At 32.7% G+C, this 25,420-nt stretch overlaps 3 protein-coding genes across 8 annotated transcripts; 2 read left to right on the top strand and 1 right to left on the bottom strand.

The window, feature by feature from the left end:
* LOC109329405 (translocator protein homolog) lies at positions 826-1,323 on the top strand. The gene has a single exon (XM_019563070.1). It carries the CDS (start codon positions 826-828, stop codon positions 1,321-1,323), a length of 498 nt encoding a protein of 165 aa, XP_019418615.1.
* On the bottom strand, positions 3,300-5,470 carry LOC109328928. 2 transcript variants are annotated; one of them, XM_019562572.1, is made up of 6 exons: positions 5,145-5,470; positions 4,932-5,038; positions 4,666-4,813; positions 4,374-4,568; positions 3,599-3,830; positions 3,300-3,370 (listed from the first exon to the last, which is right to left on the bottom strand). In XM_019562572.1, the coding sequence occupies exons 1-5, from the start codon at positions 5,349-5,351 to the stop codon at positions 3,600-3,602; spliced, it is 888 nt and encodes a 295-aa protein (XP_019418117.1). In that variant the 5' UTR covers positions 5,352-5,470; the 3' UTR covers positions 3,300-3,370; position 3,599. The 2 variants fall into 2 exon arrangements, with proteins under 2 accessions (XP_019418117.1, XP_019418116.1); XM_019562571.1 differs by lacking the exon at positions 3,300-3,370 and adding an exon at positions 3,408-3,560 and having other exon boundaries at positions 3,604-3,830.
* LOC109330003 lies at positions 11,411-18,195 on the top strand. 5 transcript variants are annotated; one of them, XR_002105610.1, is made up of 14 exons: positions 11,411-11,783; positions 11,862-12,045; positions 12,545-12,613; positions 12,714-12,812; positions 12,921-13,000; positions 13,092-13,902; positions 14,017-14,702; positions 15,552-15,636; positions 15,729-15,780; positions 15,864-15,913; positions 16,189-16,236; positions 16,365-16,550; positions 16,672-16,714; positions 16,866-17,115. XR_002105610.1 is itself a non-coding variant. In XM_019563950.1 (13 exons), exons 1-12 carry the CDS (start codon positions 11,545-11,547, stop codon positions 16,539-16,541), a joined length of 2,580 nt encoding a protein of 859 aa, XP_019419495.1. In that variant the 5' UTR covers positions 11,411-11,544; the 3' UTR covers positions 16,542-16,550; positions 18,171-18,195. The 5 variants fall into 5 exon arrangements, 4 of the variants coding, with proteins under 4 accessions (XP_019419495.1, XP_019419493.1, XP_019419494.1 ...); XM_019563950.1 differs by lacking the exons at positions 16,672-16,714; positions 16,866-17,115 and adding an exon at positions 18,171-18,195; XM_019563948.1 differs by having other exon boundaries at positions 16,365-16,541; positions 16,668-17,115.

The following is a 25,420-nucleotide window of genomic DNA, read 5'->3' as shown; positions in this document are numbered from 1 at the left end:
ATATACTGATTTGATCGTCGGAGAATCTTTTTATGTACTTCCTCGACGTGTTCAAGCACTTCTCAGGCGATACTAGTAGATTCCCAACGAATTTCTACCATCCATATTCATCTTCACTAAAGAACAAGTTAGAAATTAAAGTATCCAAGTGTGAAAGTGCAAGCTTAGCTATGTGTAGAACTTGCAATAAAGTGGCTCATTAATTAGCATGCAATTGTTTTTAAGAGTTTGTATGGATGGATCATGGATAAGTTCCCAAGCGATATCATGGGACTGATCAATTTTAATGTAGCAAATTTAGTCATGAATAAATTTTGCTCCCAATTAAAAAAAGTTGAGAAATGTCCTTAATTTCAAAAAAAAATATTTTCCTTAAAAAATTGGTGTTTAGAAATTAGTAAAGATCATACAAGGATAATTTTAACATATTTACTATTTTGAATTAATGTTTATATTATAGTTATATGATATATGGTATGAGTAGTTATATGGGTACACGTACAGAATGACAAATTACATTGAATGATTCAAACTATATTAAAATAATAACACAAATGAAATGGCATATGTGCAATTTTATATGATGTGGGATGTAACAAATGTTAACAATAACTGTAATACATACAAATATGTGATACATAGATTTAAGAGAGAATTATGTAATTATGATCTTTATCATTCACCATGTCCCTAATCCATACCAATTTCTTAACTTAACAATCCTAGTTTTGCTCCAAAACACTCATTTACCGGATTAATCTCTCTTTCTATAATTGTTCTGACTTTTACTTTCTCCTCTCACCCTTCTGAATAACAATAATCTCTATGGCTCCTCATCAAGCTCTTCGTGAAACAAAGAAAGCACAAGCCAAACGAGCACTACGTTCCCTAGCTATAGCCATTGCAGTCCCTGTGACCCTCAACATTGGTGTAATCATTCTCTGTGGTTCAGGCCACAAGTACCACCAATTAGCCAAGCCCATTTGGTTTGCACCACTTTGGTTCATCCACTTAGCCACTTTGGGCTCCTCTTTCTTTATGGGTCTGGCTGCATGGCTTGTTTGGGCTGATGGGGTGTTTAAATTGGAGCCAGATGCATTACCTCTATATGTGGCTCAAGTATCTCTAAGCATTGTGTGGGAACCACTTGTTGTGAATGCACATTGGCTAGCTTTGGTTTCTTCAATTGTGAATTTTGGGACACTTTTTATGTGTTATTTGAGGTTTAGAAAGGTGAACCCTTTTGCTAAAGATTTGGCAAAACCATGTTTGCTATGGGCTGGATATCTTACTCTTGTTAGCTTTAAGCTTATGTTTCTTTAATTTTGATTTTGATTTTGTAATTTATTTATACCCACATAGATTATCTTTGAAGGTATGTTTAAGGATGAGGAAAACTGTAATTTTTAATAGGATGATGATATGTAGATTTTTTTCTCACCAGAATTCCTATTAATGCTTTTATTGTTATTGAGGATCAATTACATGGTTGGTCTTTTTTGATGTAGTTATAAATATTCTCCATGTCACTCATCTTCTGTAGATAGTTCCTTTGAATAGGAATTCAGATCCGCTTCTATATTGGACGAAGATTGCGATATGTGGCAAAAGTATTTTTTTAAGAGTTATGATTTGATGTTATATTTTAGTAAATTTTTTACAAAAACTTTCTTTTCTCTTTATATTCTAGTACCGGATAGAAGCTAAACTCTTTCAATAGATTAGATATGCAATATCAGGAAATTAATTTTATTAAAATAATCCAATATTTGGTGAGAAAAGGGTAAAATATTGCAATAAGATTTGGGCCATCATCATAGGATCTAGTTTTAAGGATTGTTAATTCTAATATGAATAATACTAATATGGTATCATAGTTAGATTCAATCACAATATTAAATTATTCACAAATATCAAGTCTTGCAAATCATATATGGAGCAGGGAAGCAGCTCCCACATACACTTTTTAACACATTACATTAACTATATTGTAGATAAAACTATCACTAACATTAAGTTTATCTAATTATTTCATAGACTGTCTTAATGTGATGGTAGAAAGCTTAAGAACACTGAGTAAATGAAAGTATCCTTTCGACAAGGTGTTAGTAGATAGACAATCGATCCAATTCATGAGGAAATTGATCTTATTGCTAAGTGAGTGGCACATGTGAATATGTTAGGTGTTAGAATTATATGTAATAGAAGAAGTTGGGGAAAAGAGGGAAAGAAAAGTGAAAGAAAGAATGAAAATGAAATGGAACTAAATCTGGAAAATGTATGTTGGAATTAACAACCAACCTAACTACTTCATTCTATTAATAGAAAGTTTATTAACAACTAGGCCAACTTAACACTTGAAGGCCCAATCTATCCTATACTATTACAAACTATGGAATTATACAATTAACTTCAACAAGTGATAATTATTTGCTTCCTGGTGTTATAATGTGATCAAGGGATATAGTGTAGAATGGTGGGATGCTTTAAATGTAACCTTGATCGGTAAGAGGTTGGAGTTTTTGGGTGAGAGGTTGAAATATGAATGGAAGTTGACTGGTGATTTCAACATGATGGACATTGAGAATTACTATTTCATGGATGATATCTATTGTGAATAATACATTAGTGTTTTCTTCACCCCATTCCCTTAGCGGTTTGAAAGTCCGATTAGAATAGATACAAATATAATGAAATTTGCAAGAGGTAGATTTATTTTTATTTGTGTGGAAATAGATCTTAATCAACCGTTTATAAGATGACTTTGTTTTCTAAAGCCATAAAATCGAATATGAAGACTTACCAATTTTCTCTTAACCGTTCAAATTCTAATTATTTTTTCCATTATTTGGTAGAATGACCCCAACCCTAATTAATAGAGATATATGGAACAAACAAAAATTATCCTAGCTCACCCCAATAAAAATAGAGAATAATGTATCTTCTCATACCAAGAGATAACTAAGTCATCTAGTCATTAAAAATGTGACATGTGTGCTATTTTGTTAATTTTTAAAAATAATTTTATAAAAAATGATGAAATATTCACAAGCAGGAGGAGATACTCCATTCCCATAAATATATTATGTTATACTTTTTTTTAATTTTCTTTTCAAGTATGTGTCAAACTTCCATTGGATTGGGACACAAAAAATTGTGAGCTGATCCCCATTCCACCCCAATGTGATAAATTATGCCCAGTCCTACGTATAGCCAATGAGGTTTTCTCCTCTATCACCAAATTAATCGTGCATACATCCTCCTAATAAATTGTGACAGCAGCATAAACAGAACATAGCAAACCAAACTTTTTTAACCTACTACTTCTCATGAATCATGAGCATAATCTTACACACAAAGCTAGATATCTTTCTAAACCCTGCCTTAGTATGGCTCTAGAGACAGACTACAGCCACAAATAACACCCTTCAAATTACTCAAGACTAGTGCACCAAATTGTGACACCAATGTAAAAGATAATATAGTACTCCAAACTTATTTAACTACTCATAAATCATGAGCATATAATAATCTTAGACATAAAGCTAGACATCTTCTAAACTCTGCCATAGTATGGCTCTGAGCATAATAATCTTACTCTAAGGCTTAACTATCTTCAAAATTGAAATGGCATGAATTGGTGGTAATTTGGAGTGGCAAAAGTTCTGCCACACTTCCATCTTCTGTTCCTCATCCTTAGTGAGTGCTTCATAGATACAAGTTGATATACTTCTGGCTGCATCTCTTGCATCTGGGAGTCTATCATTCACTAAATCTGCTGCTACTTCAATCAACTCTTTCAACCCAAACTCCTCCATTTCTTCAAGCCCCTGTTGCCATGTACTCAAGCCTTAGAAGTTAGAACATATCTCAGCACTGATCTATCTATGCACATAATGTTTTGTACAAATTTACACCAATTAATGATAAACAAAGTTATAGTTATTGCATTATGTAATTGATTGAAAAGTTATTCAATCGGTTACAGATTCATTAACATTATTATTTTTTTGGATTGGTAGTCTGTTACTCCAATAATATTAACCAATGATTTAAATTGCTGACCGCATGATACAGCCGCAATAATGCGATTGCAGCGACCACATCACAATGATGTGGTCGCATCAGGCCCCAACACAACCAAATTAGACTGTATTTGGGCCACATCAGATAACATCAAATTTAATAATTCACGTTGCAACGGCAGCAATGACCACAATTTAAAACACTTTTTAAATGATATTAACACCTGCCAAAAAGTGTAACAGAAATAATGTGGTACATAGAAATAAATGTGTAGTCATAAATTCATAATTTTAGGTGCACAAGAACCAGCAGAAGATATTGAAGTTCAAAGGCATTGCAGTGTTTACCATCTTGGAGACACATTTGGAGAGAGAAACAGCAGCCTTAGCCCTAACTCTTAGGTTGGAATGACTAACATAACGCCTTAGTTTCTGAAGCAAGGGAAGAGGGGTAAGGGTACCCACCATTAAGCCAAGGGCTTTTTCAGCTTCTTCACAAACAAACTTTTTGTCCTGTGATGCTTTCAGTAGTAGCTGTATCAGCTGTTGAAATTTAACCAAAAAAATATATCAGCGTGAAACCATGAATGAATAGAATAAGTGAGTAACACCAAAATCATGAAAATAGAGTCCAATTTACCAAGCCATCAAAAGCTTCAGATGTAGAGGGATCAAGCAATTTGTCACCAAATGCATTGAAAATGTCAGAAGCAGCCATAATAGAGGTTTTGCACAAAGCACTCCTTGGATTCTTCATTGTCTTTGCTACCACCAACACAATTTTTCCCCTGCTCACAACTTCACATTAGAAATTCCAATATACCCAAATACACTTTAGACTAAATTTCAATAACTTCACATAAGAACTAAATAAATTCATAAAAAAATATAGAAAATGTCTCTTACAAGATGGGGAATAGAAGAGAAGAATTGTGCAATGCAAATCGCCTAACATCATTCAGTGACTCACACACCTTGATCCAGTTTTTGGAACCCAAATCTTCAATCAAACTCTGCATTTTCAATGGGTTTAAGAAAATCAAACCAAAATTCAAAGCCAGAAGCTTTATAAAAAAAGTTTGATTTTTTATGATGTGGGTGTTAAGAAGAGTAACTTACTTGAACCTTGGCTTCAGGATCCAACATGGGTTTAAGGTTATCAGAGGAGATATAATCAATGGCGACATCAGCAGATGGAACTGGAACATGGGTTTCATCATTCACAGTACGAGGTGGTTGTTTTTGGGTTGCAATTGCGATTTTGGGTTGCTTTTTGGGTCTGATTGGGGTTGTTGGAAGAGCATTATCGATGGGTCTGAGTGCCATGTTTGAAGGTTGAAGAAGAAGATGAAGAGATTTTGAATTGAAGAGAGAATGAAGATTTGAACTTTGATGATTGAGAATTGAGAATTTGAATACTGAAACGTTGTGGGTGAGGACAATTGAAGTGATTGGTTACTCTTATAAAAGATTAACTTTAAGGGAGTTTGAATTTTCTAATGTGTAACGGTAACATTCCTGAGTGGGAATAAGGAAGACGTTGAAGCGTTGAAATTATAAGTGGAATGCCTCTAAATAAATCCATTTACACTTTCTTTCCAATTGATTTTTGTAAAAGAAAAAAAAAATTAAGAGTCATTGGATATATATATATATATCATGATTTTCTAGTCTTTTCATTTTTTTTACTATCCTCTAAAAATCAACCCACAAACATATCTTTAGAGTTCATTTTAGAAATATTATTAAATTATTAAAGTTATGTAGAATTGTAAGTATTGTATTAAAATCGTAAAAATTGTCATTATTAATAAAATTAAATCATTCATCTTGTAACTCAAATTTTTGAAGTAATAAATAATGGTATATTTTGAAGAAAGAAAAATCATTTATTGTAATATAACTTTGAAAATGACCATATACAAAATCAATACATGAATCTTAAAATAGTTTTATAAAAGGAATAGTGAGATAAATAAAGCAAATACATTTAATATAAAAGTAGTTTTCTATATCTATACTATATATAAAGACAAAACTTGAAATAACTTTCATCATGATGTAATTTTTATTTCCTATTTTGCCCTTCACATTATTTAATTTTTACAAAAAAACTATATAATCCTAAGCAACCGCCACCAATAGATTAATTAACCACATATCTCACCTTAAATTAAACATTATCATAAACACACAAAAATATAATTTAAAGTACATCGAACACAAAAATACATTTTAATTCAAAAAAATGATATATAAAAATTAAATATGTAGTATCGCACAATATTCGTCGGCAGGCACGAAGTGCCTGTACACACTAATTATCTTCTAAATGCAAAAAAGAACAATAAATATTTCCTATTTTAGAAGGATATTTAAAAGAGAAATTTGGTTGGAAACAACCTTAATACATCATATTTGCATATACTCAATCATAGTTTGACAAATCATTAAATTGTGAGTCTCGTTACACAAAATTATTAATTAGGAGATCAGGAGAGAGGAAAGAGAAAGACAAGAGAGAGAAAAACATGAAAAAATCTTGAGCTAATATAGTGAGACCCATAATTTAATGTTTATCAAACTGTATTTAAGTGTCTGTAATGTGGTTGTCTCCGACCAAGTTTTTTCTTCCGAGTTACTCACAAAATTAATATGTTGATAACAAAAAAACATTAATACAGTTGAGCAGAATACTTGGTAAACAACTAATTTTACAAGTCACAAAATTTTGTTTACTAGGCATGAAAAACTAAGAAGCTTTTTTTTTTCTTGGATGTTTTCTCTTCACAACTTCATACTTTATTTTATTTTAAGAAAATGACATATTCCCTACTAAATTTAGCTACTCACAAGAAAATAATATATATATTATAAAGTAATACTTAATGATTAGTTTTAAAGAAATAAAATGGAAACATGAAAATAAAATTCAAATAAAACTAATAAAATCATAGAATATTTGTGAAACAAAGACAAATCTCAAAAGGGGAGATAATTTAGCAACACAAGAAATTTACAAGGTGCTTGATTTTAGAGGTAAACTTCACTCAATAGTTCCAAAAAAATAAGTAATCTACAATATCTCTCTATCAATAGAGAGGGGTATTGGTTTTCCTTTAATTTTAAATTTTAAAAGTAAAATTCTCTTCATGATAAATACAATGATACAAATGTCATTCTATGTGATTTTTTCTTTGTTTTTTGACATTGTTTCCCTCTCTAATGACGGAGAGAAGTCTGATTCAATATTATCACCCACTTTAGAAAAAAGGCGACTATGTCTCAAATTAATTTCCACTCCGATGAAAATATACAATTTCAATTAAAAAAATTAAATATTTATTATTATTATTATCTATTTTATTTTATTGTCATTAGTAGTAGGGAGAAAAATTGAGACATAATTTAAAACAAATATTTAGTGGAGCATGAATCAAAGAGTTCATAAACTTCCCTCTCACTAAAGAAAAGAAAAAATGATTTCCATTAAAGTAAAATTGCTTGAGAAATAACAACCACCACAAATAATAGAGATAAATTGATAGACCACAAACAAAATTAAACCAAAACATTTTTAAATTGTCAAATAAATTTATTGCTTTTGTCACATGAGATGACAAATGAAATGAGACAATAGGTTTAACAAATTTAGTTTACCAAAAATGAAGGTAAGCACGTGATATAACACTTTCATTTGATTAAGGTTTTAACCATCATTGATTTATTTAGCCCATTTTTTAATTAATAAACATTATTAAACTGATTATTTTACATCAAACAAAATATTATCACAATTCTTTTATATCTTATGTTATTTTTTATTTTACATACAATAGAGTGATATGATATTCCCACACGCACACACCTATGATGCACAAACACGACACAATAATGGAAAGACAATATTGAAAGAAGATTGGAAGGGGAATCTATCTAGATACTAGATATATTATTATATTATATGTAAAGTTGACTGAAATTTTGTATTAAATGCTGCACTAATAAATTTTGCCTGCTGAAAAATATTTCACGACTAAAATATATAAAAAAAATCCTTTTTATTTATTACCAATGTAAAAGTGAATGTAAAACATCATTACAATGGTTAATAATTATGAAAAGAAAAAAAAAAAGAATATATAAAAAAATATTCTCTAAAATGGAATACGAACTGAATGAAATCATAACAAAATAATTAAGTGTTATAAATGCAAGTTGCCCTCTACTAGGCTACCACTATTCATATATAATTTTACAATCTTCTTAGTTTATATTTTGAGTTTAAAATCTGTACATTGACAGTGTAAATTTTTTTTACACTGTCAGCACATCATCTAACATTGATTTGTATTACTTTTGAGAGTCAATAATAGTTAATAAATCAATGGTGGATAATTGACTGACAATGTAAAAAACATTTACACTGTCAGTATATACATATTTAATTCTTCACATTACACTCATATTTCATTCTAATCAAGTGTGAATGTTTTGTTCATGTAATTTTTAATATGATTTTTTATGCATTTTGTTTTAGATTTTATAATGGAGTGATGTCCTTCATTTGCAATTGGTTATTCAATTTCAAAGGGGAGATTTTCACAATTAAAAGTTTCAATTTACTTACAATGAAAATTCGCTATTTTCATGCAAATAATGTAACTAACTTATTTCAGATTCCAAGGTGGAGTGTCATCAATTATCATAAGTAAGAAGTCCATCAATTCTACGGTGAAGTTTTTCGAAATATACAACTTTGATGTGCTCATTGTGAAAATTTGTTTATAATAAAACAATTATTATGAATACATAAAAAAAATTCGGTTCAAATTAAATGAGTCTAAGAAAAAATCAAAAGGTTTTTAAAACAAAAACGAAATAAAAATTATTACACGTTAGTGAATATTATTTGTATATTTTTAAAAAAGTAAATTAAACCGGATAATAATTATCATCACTACATTTATTTAAATAAATTCAACTAGATAAAGAAATTGCGAGTATCTATCAATTCAAAAATGATAAAAAATACAAATCTTAGTGGATAACCATTTTTTGAATTAGGGATAGAGATGTGATTGTCATTAGATTTTTGAAATGAAATAATGATCCTATCAAATAATAATTTATAATTGATATATTCTTTATGGTTAAGTTTAACTGATTCAACTATAAATAAACTCTCTCACTTTTAAATTGAAAAAACACAGAAAAACAAACCAAAAAACATGAAAAATACTTAAAAGTATCTCAAAAAGATAACTTGAAGATCACACAACCCCACCTTTTTTCACAATTTTGTGAGATATTCATTTAAGTGTTGTCACTTCCTAACATCAAATGGAGGTATGCATTTCCTTTTTATTTATTTGCTTTATTTGTTTTTATTTAACTAAATATTTTCCCTTGTCTAAATAAGAATTGGTATTTTATTTTTATCATTATATCATTTAAATAATAAGTATTTTATTAAAGACTTTAATAGAACAATAATGTTGTCTTTATTATCTTAAATTTTTTATATAAAAAATGCAAAAACAGACTTTAAATGGATGACAACTAGTAAGATTTTATCTTCCACTCTTTTGAGACACAATAGACTAAACTTTTTAAAAGGATTGTAACGACTAAGATTTCATAAAAAAACATTCAAACGTTGTATTTTATGTATGGATTTAATATGTATACACTGACACAGTGTAAATATTTTTTACAATGTCAGTCAATCATCCATCATTGACTCTCAAACAAAAAGTAATACAAATCAATGGTGAATAATGTGCTGATTGTATAAAAAACTTTACATTTTCAGTTGACAGATTTTAATTTCTTTATGTATTAGCATATCTTATCGTGTATTATTATCTCACAGCATCCTTTCATTTATTATCACAATTGTCCTCACTCATCACAAATATCTTCATCCATTATGGTAAATATTCTATTCATTGGGATTTTTGTTCCTTAATTAAGGCCACCTCATCATCATCCATGCATGAGTGGTGCAAGATATAATTATATTTTGATTTTTCTATAAAGAGAACCATTTTTCATACAAAGTAACTAATCTTGACAAGATCCACCCTCTCAAAGTCTCAATGCATTCACCTCTCATGCATTTCATATGATTGGGTCTATTGGTGGTTGTGTGACTAGTAGACCCAATGCCACCCAATGCTTTTATTTTAGGATAAATTTGAAAGAATGATTTTATCCCACGTCTAGCCTTCATTTGAGAGAATTTCTAGGAAAGAGAGAGAATGAATGAATTTATTATATTTCTCATATTTCTTTTTCTTTTTTATATAACCAAACAACACAAAAAATTATTAGATTCCTCATATGTTTTTTCTTTTACATTCTCTTTCTCACATATTTTTCTATTTTTGCTTTCTTCTCTCCAATAAATGGGAGCATTAAGCTTTCCATGGATAAGATTTTTCATTTTCAAAATATAAAATATGTCAATATATTTTTTACGCAACTTGAGTTGAGTGAAAAATAATAATAAAAATGTGTAAGTAATAAATTGGTGTTCTAAGTTATTTCTTATCTTCAATTTTGTCTCATATTTTTTCTTCTTTTAAATATGTGCTTTAAGTTTTTAAATGATTCATATAAGTTGTTTTCTCGTTCCTTTTTTAGCTTTAAATTCATTTTTAAAGGTATAGTTTCATAAACACGATAAGAAATTTTATAAATATTTTTATTTTGAACTTAATATCACTAAAATTTACAATTTTAGTGACTAATTAAAAAATTAATTATAAAATGTTTTGTAAATTATGTTAATTTGGCTTCCTGTTTGGGTTATCCTATGGCTGGTTTAGCTTAGCATAAGTTTTGCCTTTATTAGAAGGGGGTTATTTAACTGCCTCACTGATCCACTATAAATAGTAGGCTTTCCCTCTCTTTTGTAACTAACTTTTCAGATCAATGGAAATTCAAATTCCAATTCTTCTTTTCTCTCTGGATTCTAAGATGTTTGAAGGAAGAAAATAAAAACAAAAAACATTGTATAGCCAAATTTAATATGAAATTAAAGTTAAGAATTAATATAACATTTTTATTACTAAAACATGATAAACCTTTTCATTTTGAACTTAACGCCACTGTAAATTTTATTTAAGAATTGAAAAATTAATTACAAAATGTTAGAAGGAAGAAAATAGAAACAAAAACAAAAACTGTATATACCCAAATTTAATACAAAAAATAAGTTTTTTCAGCACATAATATAAAAATTAAGTCAAGGATTAATTTAATAATTTTATTACTAAAAAATGATAACTTGGCACTTCAAAATTCAACAAAACAATTTATCATACAATAAAAATGTTTTTATTTCATTTACGTGACCCACTTTACTTAAACGCGTTGATTACAAAAAGCAGAAAGTGAGTTTTTTTTTCCTTATTTAATTTTCCTTTCTCCCTTTCTTCTTCTTCCCACTTTCCACACTGGAAATGAATTCCCTTTGATTTTCTTTTCCCTTTCCCAAAACCTAAACTCATCGATGGACCCTCGATCATACGCAGTCGTAGAAGCAGCGGCGGCGGCCGCACCGGAAATGAAAATGACCGTTCCACCGTCCGACACCACCGCCAGTGCACTCGATTGCAACCTCACTTCTCTCTGTGACCATGTCCAAATTGAAGGCTTCAATTCCGGTTCTTTCTCCGATATCATCGTTCATGCTATGGGATCCACTTTCCGCCTCCATCGCCTTCTTATCTCTCGCAGTTCCTATTTCCGGTTAGAGAAAATTGAAATTGAAATTGAAATTGAGAAATTTGATTTGAATTGTAATTGATGTGTGTGTGTAACTTTTAGGAACATGTTGCATGGGCCTTGGAAAGAAGCAACTGCTCCTGTTGTTAATCTTCATGTGGATGATAGTAATGTTAATGAAGAAGCTATTACTATGGCTCTGGCTTATCTTTATGGACATCATCCTAAGCTTAATGATAATAATGCATTTCGTGTTCTTGCCGCTGCGTCCTTTCTAGATCTTCAGGTATTATCATTATCAATCAATTTCATATCTTCTTTGAATACAATAAAAAATGTTACAATTAATTTAGTTGTATGGGATTGAATGTTGGGCTGTGAAAAGCCAGCAAGAGAAGAATTAATCATAACAAAGATGAGTATGTTGTGTTAGATGAGTGGATAAGCTAACGAGTTAAGTTTAGGAATTAATGTATTAGAGAGATAGTTGAGTTAGCACCTACAGGCTACAGCATCTCACCTTAGGTAACTTGTAGACGGCCCAATACGGAGAGTATATAAGATGGAGAGTAGTGTAATTGTTAAAGGTAGAGGGGGATGAAGAAAATCTACAGGCAATAGGGTATTAAATTGTGGTATGCAACCACAATTGCGGTCACAACATTGTTGTTGCAGGAGTCTCCGCATTGGCATCACTACCATGTTTTACTGCAATTTGCCACACAAGGGAGAGGCCTGATTGTTGTTGTGGTACGTAATTTGATAATTTCCATCTTTCTGTGCAGGATTTGTCCGCAATATGTACCGATTTCATTATATCTGAGCTCTGGACTTCAAACTTCTTGGCTTATCAGGTTCATAATAGATATAATTGTGTAGTTGTGTAATCACATTGTGAAGTTAGAATGTTTAATTGATGGATGAGGTACGATTATAATTTATCATATAAACTAGATGTTTGCGGAGAACCAAGACTATGGCGTTCATGGCGAGCGTGTTCGGACTGCTTGTTGGGGGTACCTCTGTCAAAGTGGTGGCGTGGAATTGAAAGAGGTAATAATATGGTGACTGGGGTTGTTTATTTGTAGGTTCTTAATTAATTATATATTTGTTTTCGATGAAAAGGTGGATTAGAAGCTAATTTTTGCTTGTTTGTTCCAGGCGCTTCCTAAACTTTCATCACAAACATTGCATACACTACTGACCAATGATGAACTGTGGATACCAAGTGAAGAGAAAAGGTAAGTGGTTCATGAGCCTCTGTTTGGATTTTTTGGTTAACAGCTTGAGTTTCACGAACTGCATAACACTTGTCTTGTATTTTTTAATAAGGTTTGAATTGGCTTTGTACGCATTCTTGGCAAAAAATGCTCACCGGAAGGCCAAACATCCTGAGCATGGAAATTCTGGTTCTGAGTCTGGAACTGATATTCATTATGATTCTGATAACTCTAAGGGGAAAGGTGTCATTGATGGCTGGATGGATAAAGGGTTGGAAACTGATCTGGGGAAAATGAGTCTGAAAAGTAATGAAAAGGATCCTAATGCTCATAATCTTGTAGTTGAGCTTGCGGACTTCAACAATGGGCTTTCTAGTTCCAATCAAAAGGCTGAAGAAACTTCATCTACCAGTTCATCATATGTGAAACCAACATATTCTTCCAACATGGAAGGACCTTCATCATTTGGTGATTCATTATCTGATACAGATGGGAATAAAACATCATGGTCTTATGTTGAGATGCCTGTTGGTGCTGGAGCTGCTGGATTGGCTATTGAAGGGTCATCCGAGGAAGGACCTTTCTATCATTTGGATAACAACAGTTGGTTAGTTAGGGATCAATCAAGGCAATGCTTTTCATCTAATTCTTCTGTTAATGGCCTGACATCCAGTGACTGGGGAAGATATGGAGCACCTTTTTTCTCGTGGGGTGGACGGGTTGTTGGGAAAAGACATCTCCAGCCTCACTCTAAAGAAAACTATGGAGGTCACGGAGATGAATATGATGCATTTTTTAATATATTTGAAGGGGGGTCTCTTTTATACTGCAATATGTCTTTTGAGGCACTTCTCAATGCCAGAAAACAACTTGAAGAGTTAGGTTTCCCTTGCAAAGCTGTAAATGATGGTCTTTGGCTGCAGGTACTATTTCAGAGGATATTTAGGTGTTACCCCATCAACCACAATTCCAAGAATAGAAGTTCTGAAATGCTTTTGATGTTATCATTGTTTTAAACTTTATGCGTTTCTTTTCAGATGCTTCTTAGTCAGAGAGTGCAAGAAATTGCTGCTGATACATGCAAAAGTTGTTGCCTTCTGAGTATGGCCTGCACTTGCCGTCAGCCATTTGCATTTCCACATGGGGCTACTACCACTGGTTATTACATGCAAGAACATAACCAAAATATTATGCCGGGTAATGTGGGAAATATATATGTTGCTGAATCTTCTCAGGGTGAAGGAAATGGCATTTTTAGACCTGTACGTGTACATGTCAGAGGTGCCATTGATGGGCTTGTTGGTATTAGTCGTGGAACTACATTTGTTCCAGCAGCTTCTTCGCCTCCTACACGATTTGTCTTTTCTCGTGTACCAATTGGTGCTGGCAACAGAAACTACCCACAATCTGCAGCTAATGATGATTCAGAGACTCGGGCTGATCACAATGGTGACCTGTCTGGAGATGGTTTGACAGCTTTGGTTGGCTTAAGTCAAGGTGGGAGTAATGGGACAAATTCACATGGTCAAAGGGGATATGAAATGGGCCAGCAAAGCAGAATGTCTGAAAATACTTCTGGAGGCCCAAGTACTGGCGGCATTCCGATGCAGATGTTAGAGACACCAGAACACAACATCGGAATGGAATGGGAGAATGCCAACAATTCTTCTATATCATTGGATTTGAAAACACCTTTAAACCATTTCCCTCCTTTTCGATTTGGGTAAGTTAGCCTATTCACAACTGTTGCCAATTATTGAAGTAGATATGCTATGGTGGGTCAATTTATTCTGTTACTACTTCTCACTTATGCTTCACAATATTAGTATCATTAATTTTGGAATCCGTTTTCTTTCCCTTGGATGGCTTTCTGCTGTCATTTTCATGATCAGAACATGGTTTTTAAAACTACTAGCTGGATTTTTAAGATTCCTTAATATGCATTAAACTTATAGATGTGTTCTCTGTGAATCTTCTTCCTCAGTTTCTCTCCCTCATACCCCCTTTCAACAGTTTTTCTTTTTCTTTTTGAGCTCCCCCTCTTGAATAGTAGTTTTGATTTAGGCATGGTCCATTTTATTATTTAATTGAAGCAATGAGTTTTGACAAAGTTTTATGACCAATACTATTTCTTGTATACATAGAACGAGTCTTGCTATCTGAGTGGGACTCTAGGGCCCTCTTGCAACTTCTGTTGTTATTGTTTCGTGTACTTTCGTTTTAACTGTTTATCAAAAATGTTGGTCAAAGTGCAAAATATTCTTTCAACTTTGACCCTTTGGATAATATCCCCCTTTAGTACCAGTTTTTACAAATAAGCTGCTACATTAAATATTATGTGGTTTCTGTTTTGACAATTAACCCAAATGTGAAAACTACAACCAAATTGGGTTATTTGCCACGTATTGAAAATTCAAGTCGGCCAATTGCTAAAATTTGGGGTTATTTGTCACTAATTGAAAGTTTAAGTTGGTTCGTTGCAAAACTGAAAACACATGGTCAATTTTTTTGGTTCCTCAATTCTTACTTCATCATTTTATAAACGTGAGGTAGTTTCCTTCTGGTTTTACAGAGTGCAGTTCGAGGATGTGCACAGGCTTGGTGACGGACAGGTTAAGCATTCTCCTGAAACATTCTATGCTGGTTCTTTATGGAAGGTACTTGGACATTAATTAATCACAATATTTGTTTTGGATGAGTTTACATGTTCTGGTATGAATAATATTTACTTGCCTGTTTCAATCTTCAGGTCAGTGTACAGGCATTTAATGATGAGGACCCTCAGGGAAGGCGAACACTAGGTAATGTTTTGATGCATCAAAATCCTCACCTTTGATATGTGAATTGATATGAAGTTGGAAGCTTATTTTTTATGTTTGTGTAGGGTTGTTTCTTCATCGTCGGAAGGCAGAGATTACTGATATATATAGAAAGGTTAGCAGGGCTACCTTTTATATCTAATAGATAATTTGGAATCTTATTCTGCTCTCAAAAGTAAATGCTTTATTTCAATAATAAAGAGTAATGGGTTTTCTTGCGGGGCACATTTCAAGTGGGTTGCTGACTACCTGTTTAGTAGCATTATACCTTTTTTAGTTGTTGTTATTTTGTTATGTTATTAACATATAAGTATAGCCTCATTTCTAATATTGTTAATTATGAATCTGCTTTTAGAGTTAGACCCAACCTTGTGATAAATGTATTTTCAGGTGCACATGTATGTCGACTCTCGCGAAAAGGTGACTGCTCGCTATCAGGTAACGCTAGTAGTGAATTTAGCGCTTTTATCATTTTGGTTTTTCCTTATATTTTAACATTTTGGGTATCTGTGATATTAAGCCATTTTGGTTAATGATTTTGTGTTCCACCTCCCTTGTTCCTTCAGTTGATTTGTCCCTCAAAGAGGGAAGTGATGGTGTTTGGAAGCTTTAAACAAACAGGCACTCTTCTGCCTAAAGCTCCAAAAGGATGGGGTTGGCGAACTGCTCTGCTATTTGACGAACTTGGTGATCTTCTCCAAAACGGGGCCCTAAGGATCATCGCTGTAGTACAGCTTGTTTGAATCATACAGGTAAAATTGCAAATTCTTCGAGTACGATACATGAAAAAACTAACGGATTATTAAAGTCAAATTCTTAATAACTTTTGTCTTTTCTAAAAGATATTTTTCTTTCTGTTGTCCAATCTTATAGGTGATGAAATGATGAATGATAGCCGAAGTTTTCGCTGTACATGATAAAAATAGAAAATTATGAAGTTGCATGTGTTATTTTATGAATACCCTATGATCATATGTAATTTTTGTTAGCTATCTCCATCTTGTGGTTTGTATGCGCAACAAGGCATAAAAAAGGGCCTTTTTATGCAATCTTATTTTCTTTTTCAGACTGCTGCTGAAGCATAACATGATTATTGATGTTTCAGATAGAAATAATACCTAAGCCAATGGCGAATGTATATAAAGTTAAACATCTAAGGTCATGTGTAGCAATAAATCTGTAGTGTTGATTTCTAGGATTGTTTACCAACATGCCCTAGTTATATTGAAACTGTTCCAAACGCTGGTGACGTAGACCTGAAACAGATAAATTGTAACTTGTTTATTTTGGGGAATGGGGTCATTTTCTGTTGAGTGAATTTGGTATTAATAAGGGAATCCCCACCTTATTCTTGTCTAGTGTAATGTTTTGGTATTACTAAGGATATCTCTTCCTATAAGTAAAGAATTAATCTCTTTCGGAGTGTGTAGTTTGTCCTTTTGCAATAAGTGTTGCTCCTAGGAATTGAACGCTTTTACCTCTTGGTCCTTTTGGAAATCTAACAGGATCTTATATCACTAGAACAATGTGTTGTTGGTTGTCTTATGCAATGTGGAAAATAGAAATAGGAACAAAATAAATTCTTAATGATTGTTATGTCCCACCCGTGGTCCTTGGAATATTTAAATGGCATCATTTTTTTCATTTTGTTTCTTTGTGAGTTGGGTTTAAGCTCTCTTACGTAACACGTGTTGAAGCCTGAGAGGCAGTTTTCTTCTCACAAGAGCCTGTTATCTGAATTAGCTAGATTTTCCCTTTTCCCATGATCAATAATTTGCTTGCTTACTAATTGGAGCAGATTGAAACAGTATTCTGAATTGTTTCACCCTTATGAAATGAAGTTTGTCTACTGAACCCCTACAAACATGACAGAAAGTTGCGTCTGTAGTTGTACGTCATTTTTTTTATAGGGAAAAATGTATAAAACCCCATAAACTTTATATCTTTTGTAAGGAGGCACTATGAACTTTTTCTTTTTCCTAATTATTTCTTAAACTTTATCATATAATGAAATTGGTTCCTGTATAAATATATTATTAAATTAATCATAGATAACAAGAAAATTCATTAAATACATTATACTTAAAAGGTAAAGGTAATTATGCGTAAAACTTAGTTATTTGAATGTTGGTGGAAAAGTGGGTGGTGATTGATTATGTACTTTTTTACTCTTGGTTGTTCTTTTTCTGATATTTTAACCTCTTCCAATACTGGTAAGGCGTGGTGAAAATATAGTTGATCTGAGTAGAATTTTAGCTCCTTAATTTGAAACAACTGAATTGGTTTTTATCTCTATCTGGATGCTACTTGAATTTCATAAATTTTATGGTCTCTTTAGTATACTTGAATTTTACAAATGTTTTGTGTTGCAGCTTGTGAATGTGGCCCTGGTACTTGCATTGTTCAGTTGTAGCACATGGACAGTATGGAGCATATATAGCTCACATTGATTTAAGAATTAGATACTCAAATAATAAAGTTGTACAAGTATATATATGCATGAGTATTGCAATAATTTCTTTGTTATCTATGATTAATTTAACAATATATTTATACAGGGACCATTTTCCCCAAATGATAAAGTTTAAGGAGTAATTAGAAAGAAGAAAAATTTCATGGTACCTACTTGCAAAAGGCATAAAGTTTAAGGGGGTTTTATGCATTTTTTCCATTTTTATAGATATGCATTTTTTCCATTTTTATAGATATGCATTTTTCCCATTTTTATAGTCATGCATTTTTTTTTCTAAGGAAGGGAGAGTGGACACATATTTCAAGAACAACCACCTTAAGGTCATTATTACATGGATCTAACAATATTATAACGTTTTATCATAAATTATCTTTCTGAATTTGTCTTAATTCACCTAAGGTTTTCTTTAACTTTATTTTTCCTCTAGAAACTTGAGTAATTCTCATTTGATCTACTAAGTGGTGTTCTTTATATATGTCCAAATTAATGTGGTGTGATTTTCCTGTTTTTCTACAATATGAATTACTACAACTTTCTTAATGATGTATTACTTCCTAATCATATCTATTAGAATTGGTAATTACAGGTAGAAGATTTGAATAGATGAATTGAATTATGAATAGGGATTCAAGATCAATGTGATCTTGAATTTGTAGAATTTGTATAGAAATAGGAAGAAGATACAAGATTGTGAGAAAGTGTTTCAATGAACCCTCAATAACTGATTTGCTCCAAATCAGTTATTTCCTTTTACAACCAGTTCTCAAAAACTAACTATTGCAATACTCCACTTTCTATTTATACATTTTCTTTTTAACTAACTATTATAATCGCATTAACCATTACTCTCTTCCTAACTACTTCTTATTCCTTCTAACATATACATTTTAATAAGATGCTAAAAGATTCACCTTGTCCACAAGGGCAAAGGTAGGGAATTTCTCTTGTATGTTGGCAGTAGTTTCCCAAGAAATGTTGTAGGCATACAAATGATCCCATTTCACCAATACTTCAATGGATACTTGTTGATTCTCCCTTATATCCATCATGTCTTATGGTTCCACCTCTAACTCATATTCTTCATTCAACAATGATGAAAGAGGTTGAGATTGTTGACTGAGTTTAAGGGCCTTCTTTTGTAAAGATACATGAAACACATGGTAGATCTTAGTATGATCAGGTAACTCAAGCTTGTATACTACTGGTCCAACCCTACTGATTATCTTGTAAGACCATAATACCTTGTTGCTAGCTTAGCACAGGATCTAGAGGCTAATGACTTTAGCTCGTAAGGTTGAATTTTCAAGTACACCCAATCTCCTAACTGGAATTCCACAAACCTTTTATGTTTATCAGCCTGCTTCTTCATTTGGTCTTGAGATTTTAATAAATTATGTCTAAGCTCTCCTAGAATTAAGTCTCTGTCTTGCAACAACTGATTCACTTCCTTTACTTTAGAGGGAAACTCTGCAGTCTTCCAAAACATAGGAGGACCACTACCATACAAAGCATTAAAATGGGTTATGCTAATGGAACTGTGATAGTTGGTGTTGTACCAAAATTCAGCCTAGACCAACCACTGCACCCACTGCTTGGGTCTAGGCCCTACAAAACACCTTAAGTATCCTTCCAAACACCTGTTAACCACCTCAGTCTGTCCATCAATTTGAGGATGGTAGGAATTACTCAACTTTAATTGAGTCTCAACTACCCTGAACAACTCCTTCCAAAAAATGCTTAGAAAAATTGGATCCCTATCTAAGATGATACTTGTGGGAAAACAATGTAGCTTGATAACCTCATTGACAAACAAATTAGCCATGTCCTTGGTAGAAAAAGGATGACCCAAGGCATAAAGATGAACATACTTGGATAGTCTATCCACCATCACAAAGATAGTGTCTCTTCCCCTGCTTCTTGGCAGACCCCCAATAAAATCTATAGACACTTCCATCCAAACCTGAGTTGGTATAGGGAGTAGTTGTAGCAATCCCCCCCAGAGTTAGTGTAGAATGCTTGTATCTTTAACAAACCTCACATTCCTCCACAAATCTTTTGATATCCCCTTCCATGGCAAGCCAATACAAGCAACATGCTACTCTCATATGTTCTAAAATAACTAGAATGACCCCCTCATAAGGGACTCATGACATTCCTTCAAAATTAAAGGATTTATATTGGAATTTTTGCTAGCACTAATTTCCCTTTGCTACTACTAATTTTCCATCAGCAACACAATTTTTCTTCCCTAGTTTGAATTAAACTTCAAAATCCATTCCAATGAGTTTAACTGCCCATCTAAACTGTTGTTATGTGAAAAGTCTTTGATCATTAAGAAACTTGAGACTTCTTTGATAAGTTTTGATGATAAAATGCCTCCCTAACAAATAATGTATCCATATTTGTATAGCTTGTATTAATCTCATCAATTCCCTTTCATATACTGATCTTTGTTGATATTTTAAAGATAAACCCTGACTCCAGAAGGCTAAGGGCCTACCTTCTTGCATTAGGACAACTCCTAAACCCTTGCTAGATGCATCGGTCTAAACTATAAACACCTTAGAGAAATCTAACACTGCAAACTTAGGTAAATCCACCATGGCTGCCTTGAGTATCTCAAAGGCTAGGGTTACTTTTTCATCCCATTTGAAACTATCCTTCTTCAATAAGTCAGTGAAAGGTTTGACCTTCCTTCCATAATCCTTTACAAACCTCCTATAATACCCAGTGAGTCCCAACCCCTCTCATATAATACCCAAGCCAATATTAGGCCAAGAGCTCATAACTTCCACTTTTGCTTGATCAGCTTCTACTCTTTCTACTGAAACAATGTGCCCTAAATATTCCAATATGTTTTGAGCAAAAGCGCACTTCTTCTTGTTAGCTTTGAGAGAGTTCATCCATAAGGGTCTCATGACATTCCTTCAAAATTAAAGGAATTATGTTGGAATTTTTGCTAGCACTAATTTCCCTTTGCTACTGCTAATTTCCCATCAGCAACACAATTTTGATTCCCTAGTTTGAATTGAACTTCAAAATTCATTCCAATGAGTTTCACTACCCATCTAAACTGTTATTATGTGAAAAGTCTTTGATCATTAAGAAACTTGAGACTCCTTTGATAAGTTCTGATGATAAAATGCCTCCCTAACAAATAATGTATCCATATTTGTATAGCTTGTATTAATTCCATCAATTCCATTTCATATACTGATTTTTGTTGATATTTTAAAGATAAACCCTGACTCTAGAAGGCTAAGGGCCTACCTTCTTACATTAGGACAACTCCTAAACCCTTGCTAGATGCATCGGTCTAAACTATAAACACCTTAGAGAAATCTAACATTGCAAACTTAGGTAAATCCACCATGGCTTCCTTGAGTATCTCAAAGGCTAGGGTTGCTTTTTCATCCCATTTGAAACTATCCTTCTTCAATAAGTCAGTGAAAGGTTTGACCTTCCTTCCATAATCCTTTACAAACCTCCTATAATACCCAGTGAGTCCCAACCCCCTCAATCCCTTGATGTCTTTAGGTGTAGGCCAAGAGCTCATAACTTCCACTTTTGCTTGATCAGCTTCTACTCTTTCTACTGAAACAATGTGCCCTAAATATTCCAATATGTTTTGAGCAAAAGCGCACTTCTTCTTGTTAGCTTTGAGAGAGTTCATGTGCATAACTTCTAAAACTTGCCTGAGATATTCACTGTTTTCACCTATAGTCTGACTAAACACCAAAATATCATCTAAGAAGACCATCACAAACTTCCTTAAAAAAGGTTTGAGTACTTCATTCATCAATGCTTGAAAAGTAGAAGATGCATTGGTGAGGCCAAAAGGCATTACCACAAACTCATAGTGTCCCTCATGAGTTCTAAAAGTTGTCTTCTCAATATCCTCTTCCTTCATTCTAATCTGGTGATATCCAGACTTTAAATCCAGTTTAGAGAAAACCTTAGCCCCACCTAATTCATCCAATAACTTTTCTATAATAGAGATGAGAAACTTATTGATATTGATCTTATTTAGTGCTCTGTAATCCACACAAAACCTCCATCATCCATCATTCTTCTTAACTAATATCACAAGGCTATAATAAGGACGTATGCTTGGCCTGACGACTCCACCTTGCAATATCTCCAATACTAACTTCTCAATCTCATTCTTCTAGTAGTGAGGGTATTTGTAAGGCCTGATATTGGGTATGTCATCCCCTTATTCGAGGTGTATAGCATGGTATTGTCCCATTCTGCAATACCCCCTGGCACTTCTGGTGAGTTAGTTGAATCCTTTTTTTTTCTTCTGAATATTGCAATAGGAACCCTTCCCTTTCCTTCTTTAAAACCTGCATGAAAGCCCTCAGGGATATTTGAGTTTTGATTAAAGCAGGATCTCCCCCGATTCTGTGCATTGTGTTTCCCATATTGAGGGTCAATTTCAGTTTACCAAAATCAGCCTTGACTTCACCCAAACTAGCCAACCATTCTAATCCCAACACTATATCAACTCTCTGCTGTCCAAATAAATAAAATTGTTGTACCACCTCTAAGCCTTGTAAACTCAGCTTCACATCATTGCACTTCCCCTTACATGGGATTCTATGTCCATCCCCCACCTCAACAATATAAGTAGGGGTATTTTGCACTTGGAGTTGCAACCTTTCCACCAGTTCTAAGGAGATGAAATTGTGGGAAGCTCCACAATCTATCAAAATCACTACCTCTTTTCCCCTAACTCCCCTGCTACCTTCCAAGATTTGCTCCACAATCTATCAAAATCACTACCTCTTTTCCTCTAGAAACTTGAGTAATTCTCATTTGATCCAAGATTCGTTTTCCCCTTTAAACAGTGAGGATTTCGAATTTTTTGTCTTGTCCCTGAAAGAATTATATTTAGCTAGGAATTTAAAATATGCACACATGCATATATTATATGTAAAATTTGGACGTTAGGAACTCAAGTTATCAAGGAACTAAGGTATTAGGGTTTCCTTAACTCTTGAATACTTGAGACCGATTTGCATGGCTTCTTCGCCTTCAAAATTTTCGAGTTCTAACCTTTGGAATGAGTTAAAGATCATGAGTTCAGTGTGTTAAACAATGCTTATAACACATGCAAGGGGTTTTCAATCCTAAACACCTTAGAACAATCATAACAACACCTAAAACACCCTTTTGGATCTATCAACAACACAAGGAGGTGATTGGGTTTAGAAACCCTTTCACCACGAAATTCTTGGGATAAAAAGACCTGCACACAAAAGATTTCCAACATGCAAAGAGTTCTAAACATAGCCATGATCATTTCTAACACAACCCTAAGCTTACAACTCAACAACAACCACAACAATGCATGATTTCCCTAACCACACTTAGAGCAGAATTTTTAAAACAGTAAGGACAACCCTTGCATGTCATTTTTTCGTGAGTCAGAGGTGAAATTTGAGTTCTCCATACCTTGAAATGGTTGGTTAGAGTCTTTGAAGAGAAATTAGGAGGAAATCCAAGCAAACTCTACACTATAATCCATAGTTGCGCCACTTTTAGTTCATGAAGTCTTAATGAGATTCCAACCAACAAAACCTTAAGAAAGTGTAGATTAAAAGCCATGGAGGTGAACTAGATACCTTGTGGATTCAGATTTCTCACTTGCATGTGAGTTTGGAGAAGAAGATGGAGACTTTCTCCCTTCCTCCTTGGTGCTAACGTTAGGAAAAAAGAGTGGAGAAGATGAGTGAAGATGGAGTGTTGGGGAGGAGGTGTGAGAGTGTGAGAATTCAGCCCCCCACCCCCTTTAAGGTCATGTATATATAGGTGTTAGGGATGAGTTATTGGAGGAAGATATTTTGGGTTGGGTGTCATTAAGATTTAAACAAGGATTAGGTAGTTTAGCAAAGTTTTAGATGCATAATGTGGTATTTGGTTTGAGCAATTAGTGTAATGTATGGATGTGTTTTATTGTGCTCTAAGACACCTTAATACAACCTTAAACAATGTCTAGGGAGGTATAGATGATAATTCAAGTACTCAAAGAACTGATAGAAAAGATCACATGCACTCTCAGGCAATCCAATTCAAAGGTACATTAAAACCAACACTTTTTCTAGAAAATTTTAACTAAGTTATTTACCACAGTATAACACTAAGATAATAACTTTCTATCCTCAAAACTCAACATCAATAAATCATTATAAAATCTAATAGGTTAGGTGGTCACTTAGACCAACTCTAATTAAAATTCTAAAACCATACATTACCCGATAACGGCTAGACTTTAAACTTAGACAACTTTGAAACTAACTAGATCAACTTATTTTCAAAGCAATTATTAAACATTTAGAATTCTATTATCAAGAAAATATAATCACATACATAAGCACACACACATATATATAAGCAAGGTGCTGAAAGGAGGGATGTTAGAGTTTACTTAACTAAGATTCAACATTTTTAAATCATTTTACCATCTAAGACTTCATAACACTTTAAGTTTATAAAGTCAAGACTTTTAGGTAAATCTCATCATTTCAAGTATACTACTAAAACAAATTTTCATGAACATTTTAACACCTCCTAATTTATTAGGAAAAAACCTCAAGGGTTAGTAAGTTTTAATTTCATAGTCATGAAAAGAAATCCTAAGGTAAGACTTTCTACTACTTTAAGTTTATAAAGTCATGACTTTAATAAATCATCTTTTATCCCAAATCATTATTTTAACTTGGAAATCGAAGAGTAAAATATGCTAAACCACTTTTAAAACATAATACTTTCTAAAAATGAAACATTTTCATCAACAACTCATCAACATCATAAACTTTCAAGAATAAAATACAAACTTTTTCCTAAACACATTAAATGTTCCTTTGCCGTGAAAATCTTCACATTTAAACATATTTCAATACTAACAATAATTTCTAATATATCCAAACAAATAACTCATCTAACCTTGTCCAAAGATATAGTTTTTCCATCTAAGAACAATGAAGAAATTTCAAGATTTACAAAAGTCAAAAATTACATAAAGGTTCATATGATTTTATTATCATCTTCATAAAATACTTAAAGAAAAAATATAAACTCTACTTTATGAATAACATAATAAAAACATATAACTTTCTATGAAGTATGAGAAGAAGATGAAGAAGA

Source organism: Lupinus angustifolius, chromosome LG16 (genome assembly GCF_001865875.1).
Source record: "Lupinus angustifolius cultivar Tanjil chromosome LG16, LupAngTanjil_v1.0, whole genome shotgun sequence".
Taxonomy (NCBI): Eukaryota; Viridiplantae; Streptophyta; class Magnoliopsida; order Fabales; family Fabaceae; genus Lupinus; species Lupinus angustifolius.
The sequence above is the reverse complement of the archived record's forward strand: the minus strand, read 5'-3'. Positions and strand labels throughout refer to the sequence as shown.

Coding starts and splice junctions, on each gene's coding strand:
- LOC109329405 (XM_019563070.1), top strand. CDS start 826: ATGGCTCCTCATCAAGCTCTTCGTGAAACAAAGAAAGCACAAGCCAAA.
- LOC109328928 (XM_019562572.1), bottom strand. CDS start 5,351: ATGGCACTCAGACCCATCGATAATGCTCTTCCAACAACCCCAATCAGA. Junction 5,039..5,144: donor ATCCTGAAGCCAAGGTTCAA/GTAAGTTACTCT, acceptor TTGAAAATGCAG/AGTTTGATTGAAGATTTGGG. Junction 4,569..4,665: donor CTGAAGCTTTTGATGGCTTG/GTAAATTGGACT, acceptor AAATTTCAACAG/CTGATACAGCTACTACTGAA.
- LOC109330003 (XM_019563950.1), top strand. CDS start 11,545: ATGGACCCTCGATCATACGCAGTCGTAGAAGCAGCGGCGGCGGCCGCA. Junction 15,637..15,728: donor ATGCTGGTTCTTTATGGAAG/GTACTTGGACAT, acceptor TTCAATCTTCAG/GTCAGTGTACAGGCATTTAA. Junction 15,781..15,863: donor TCAGGGAAGGCGAACACTAG/GTAATGTTTTGA, acceptor ATGTTTGTGTAG/GGTTGTTTCTTCATCGTCGG.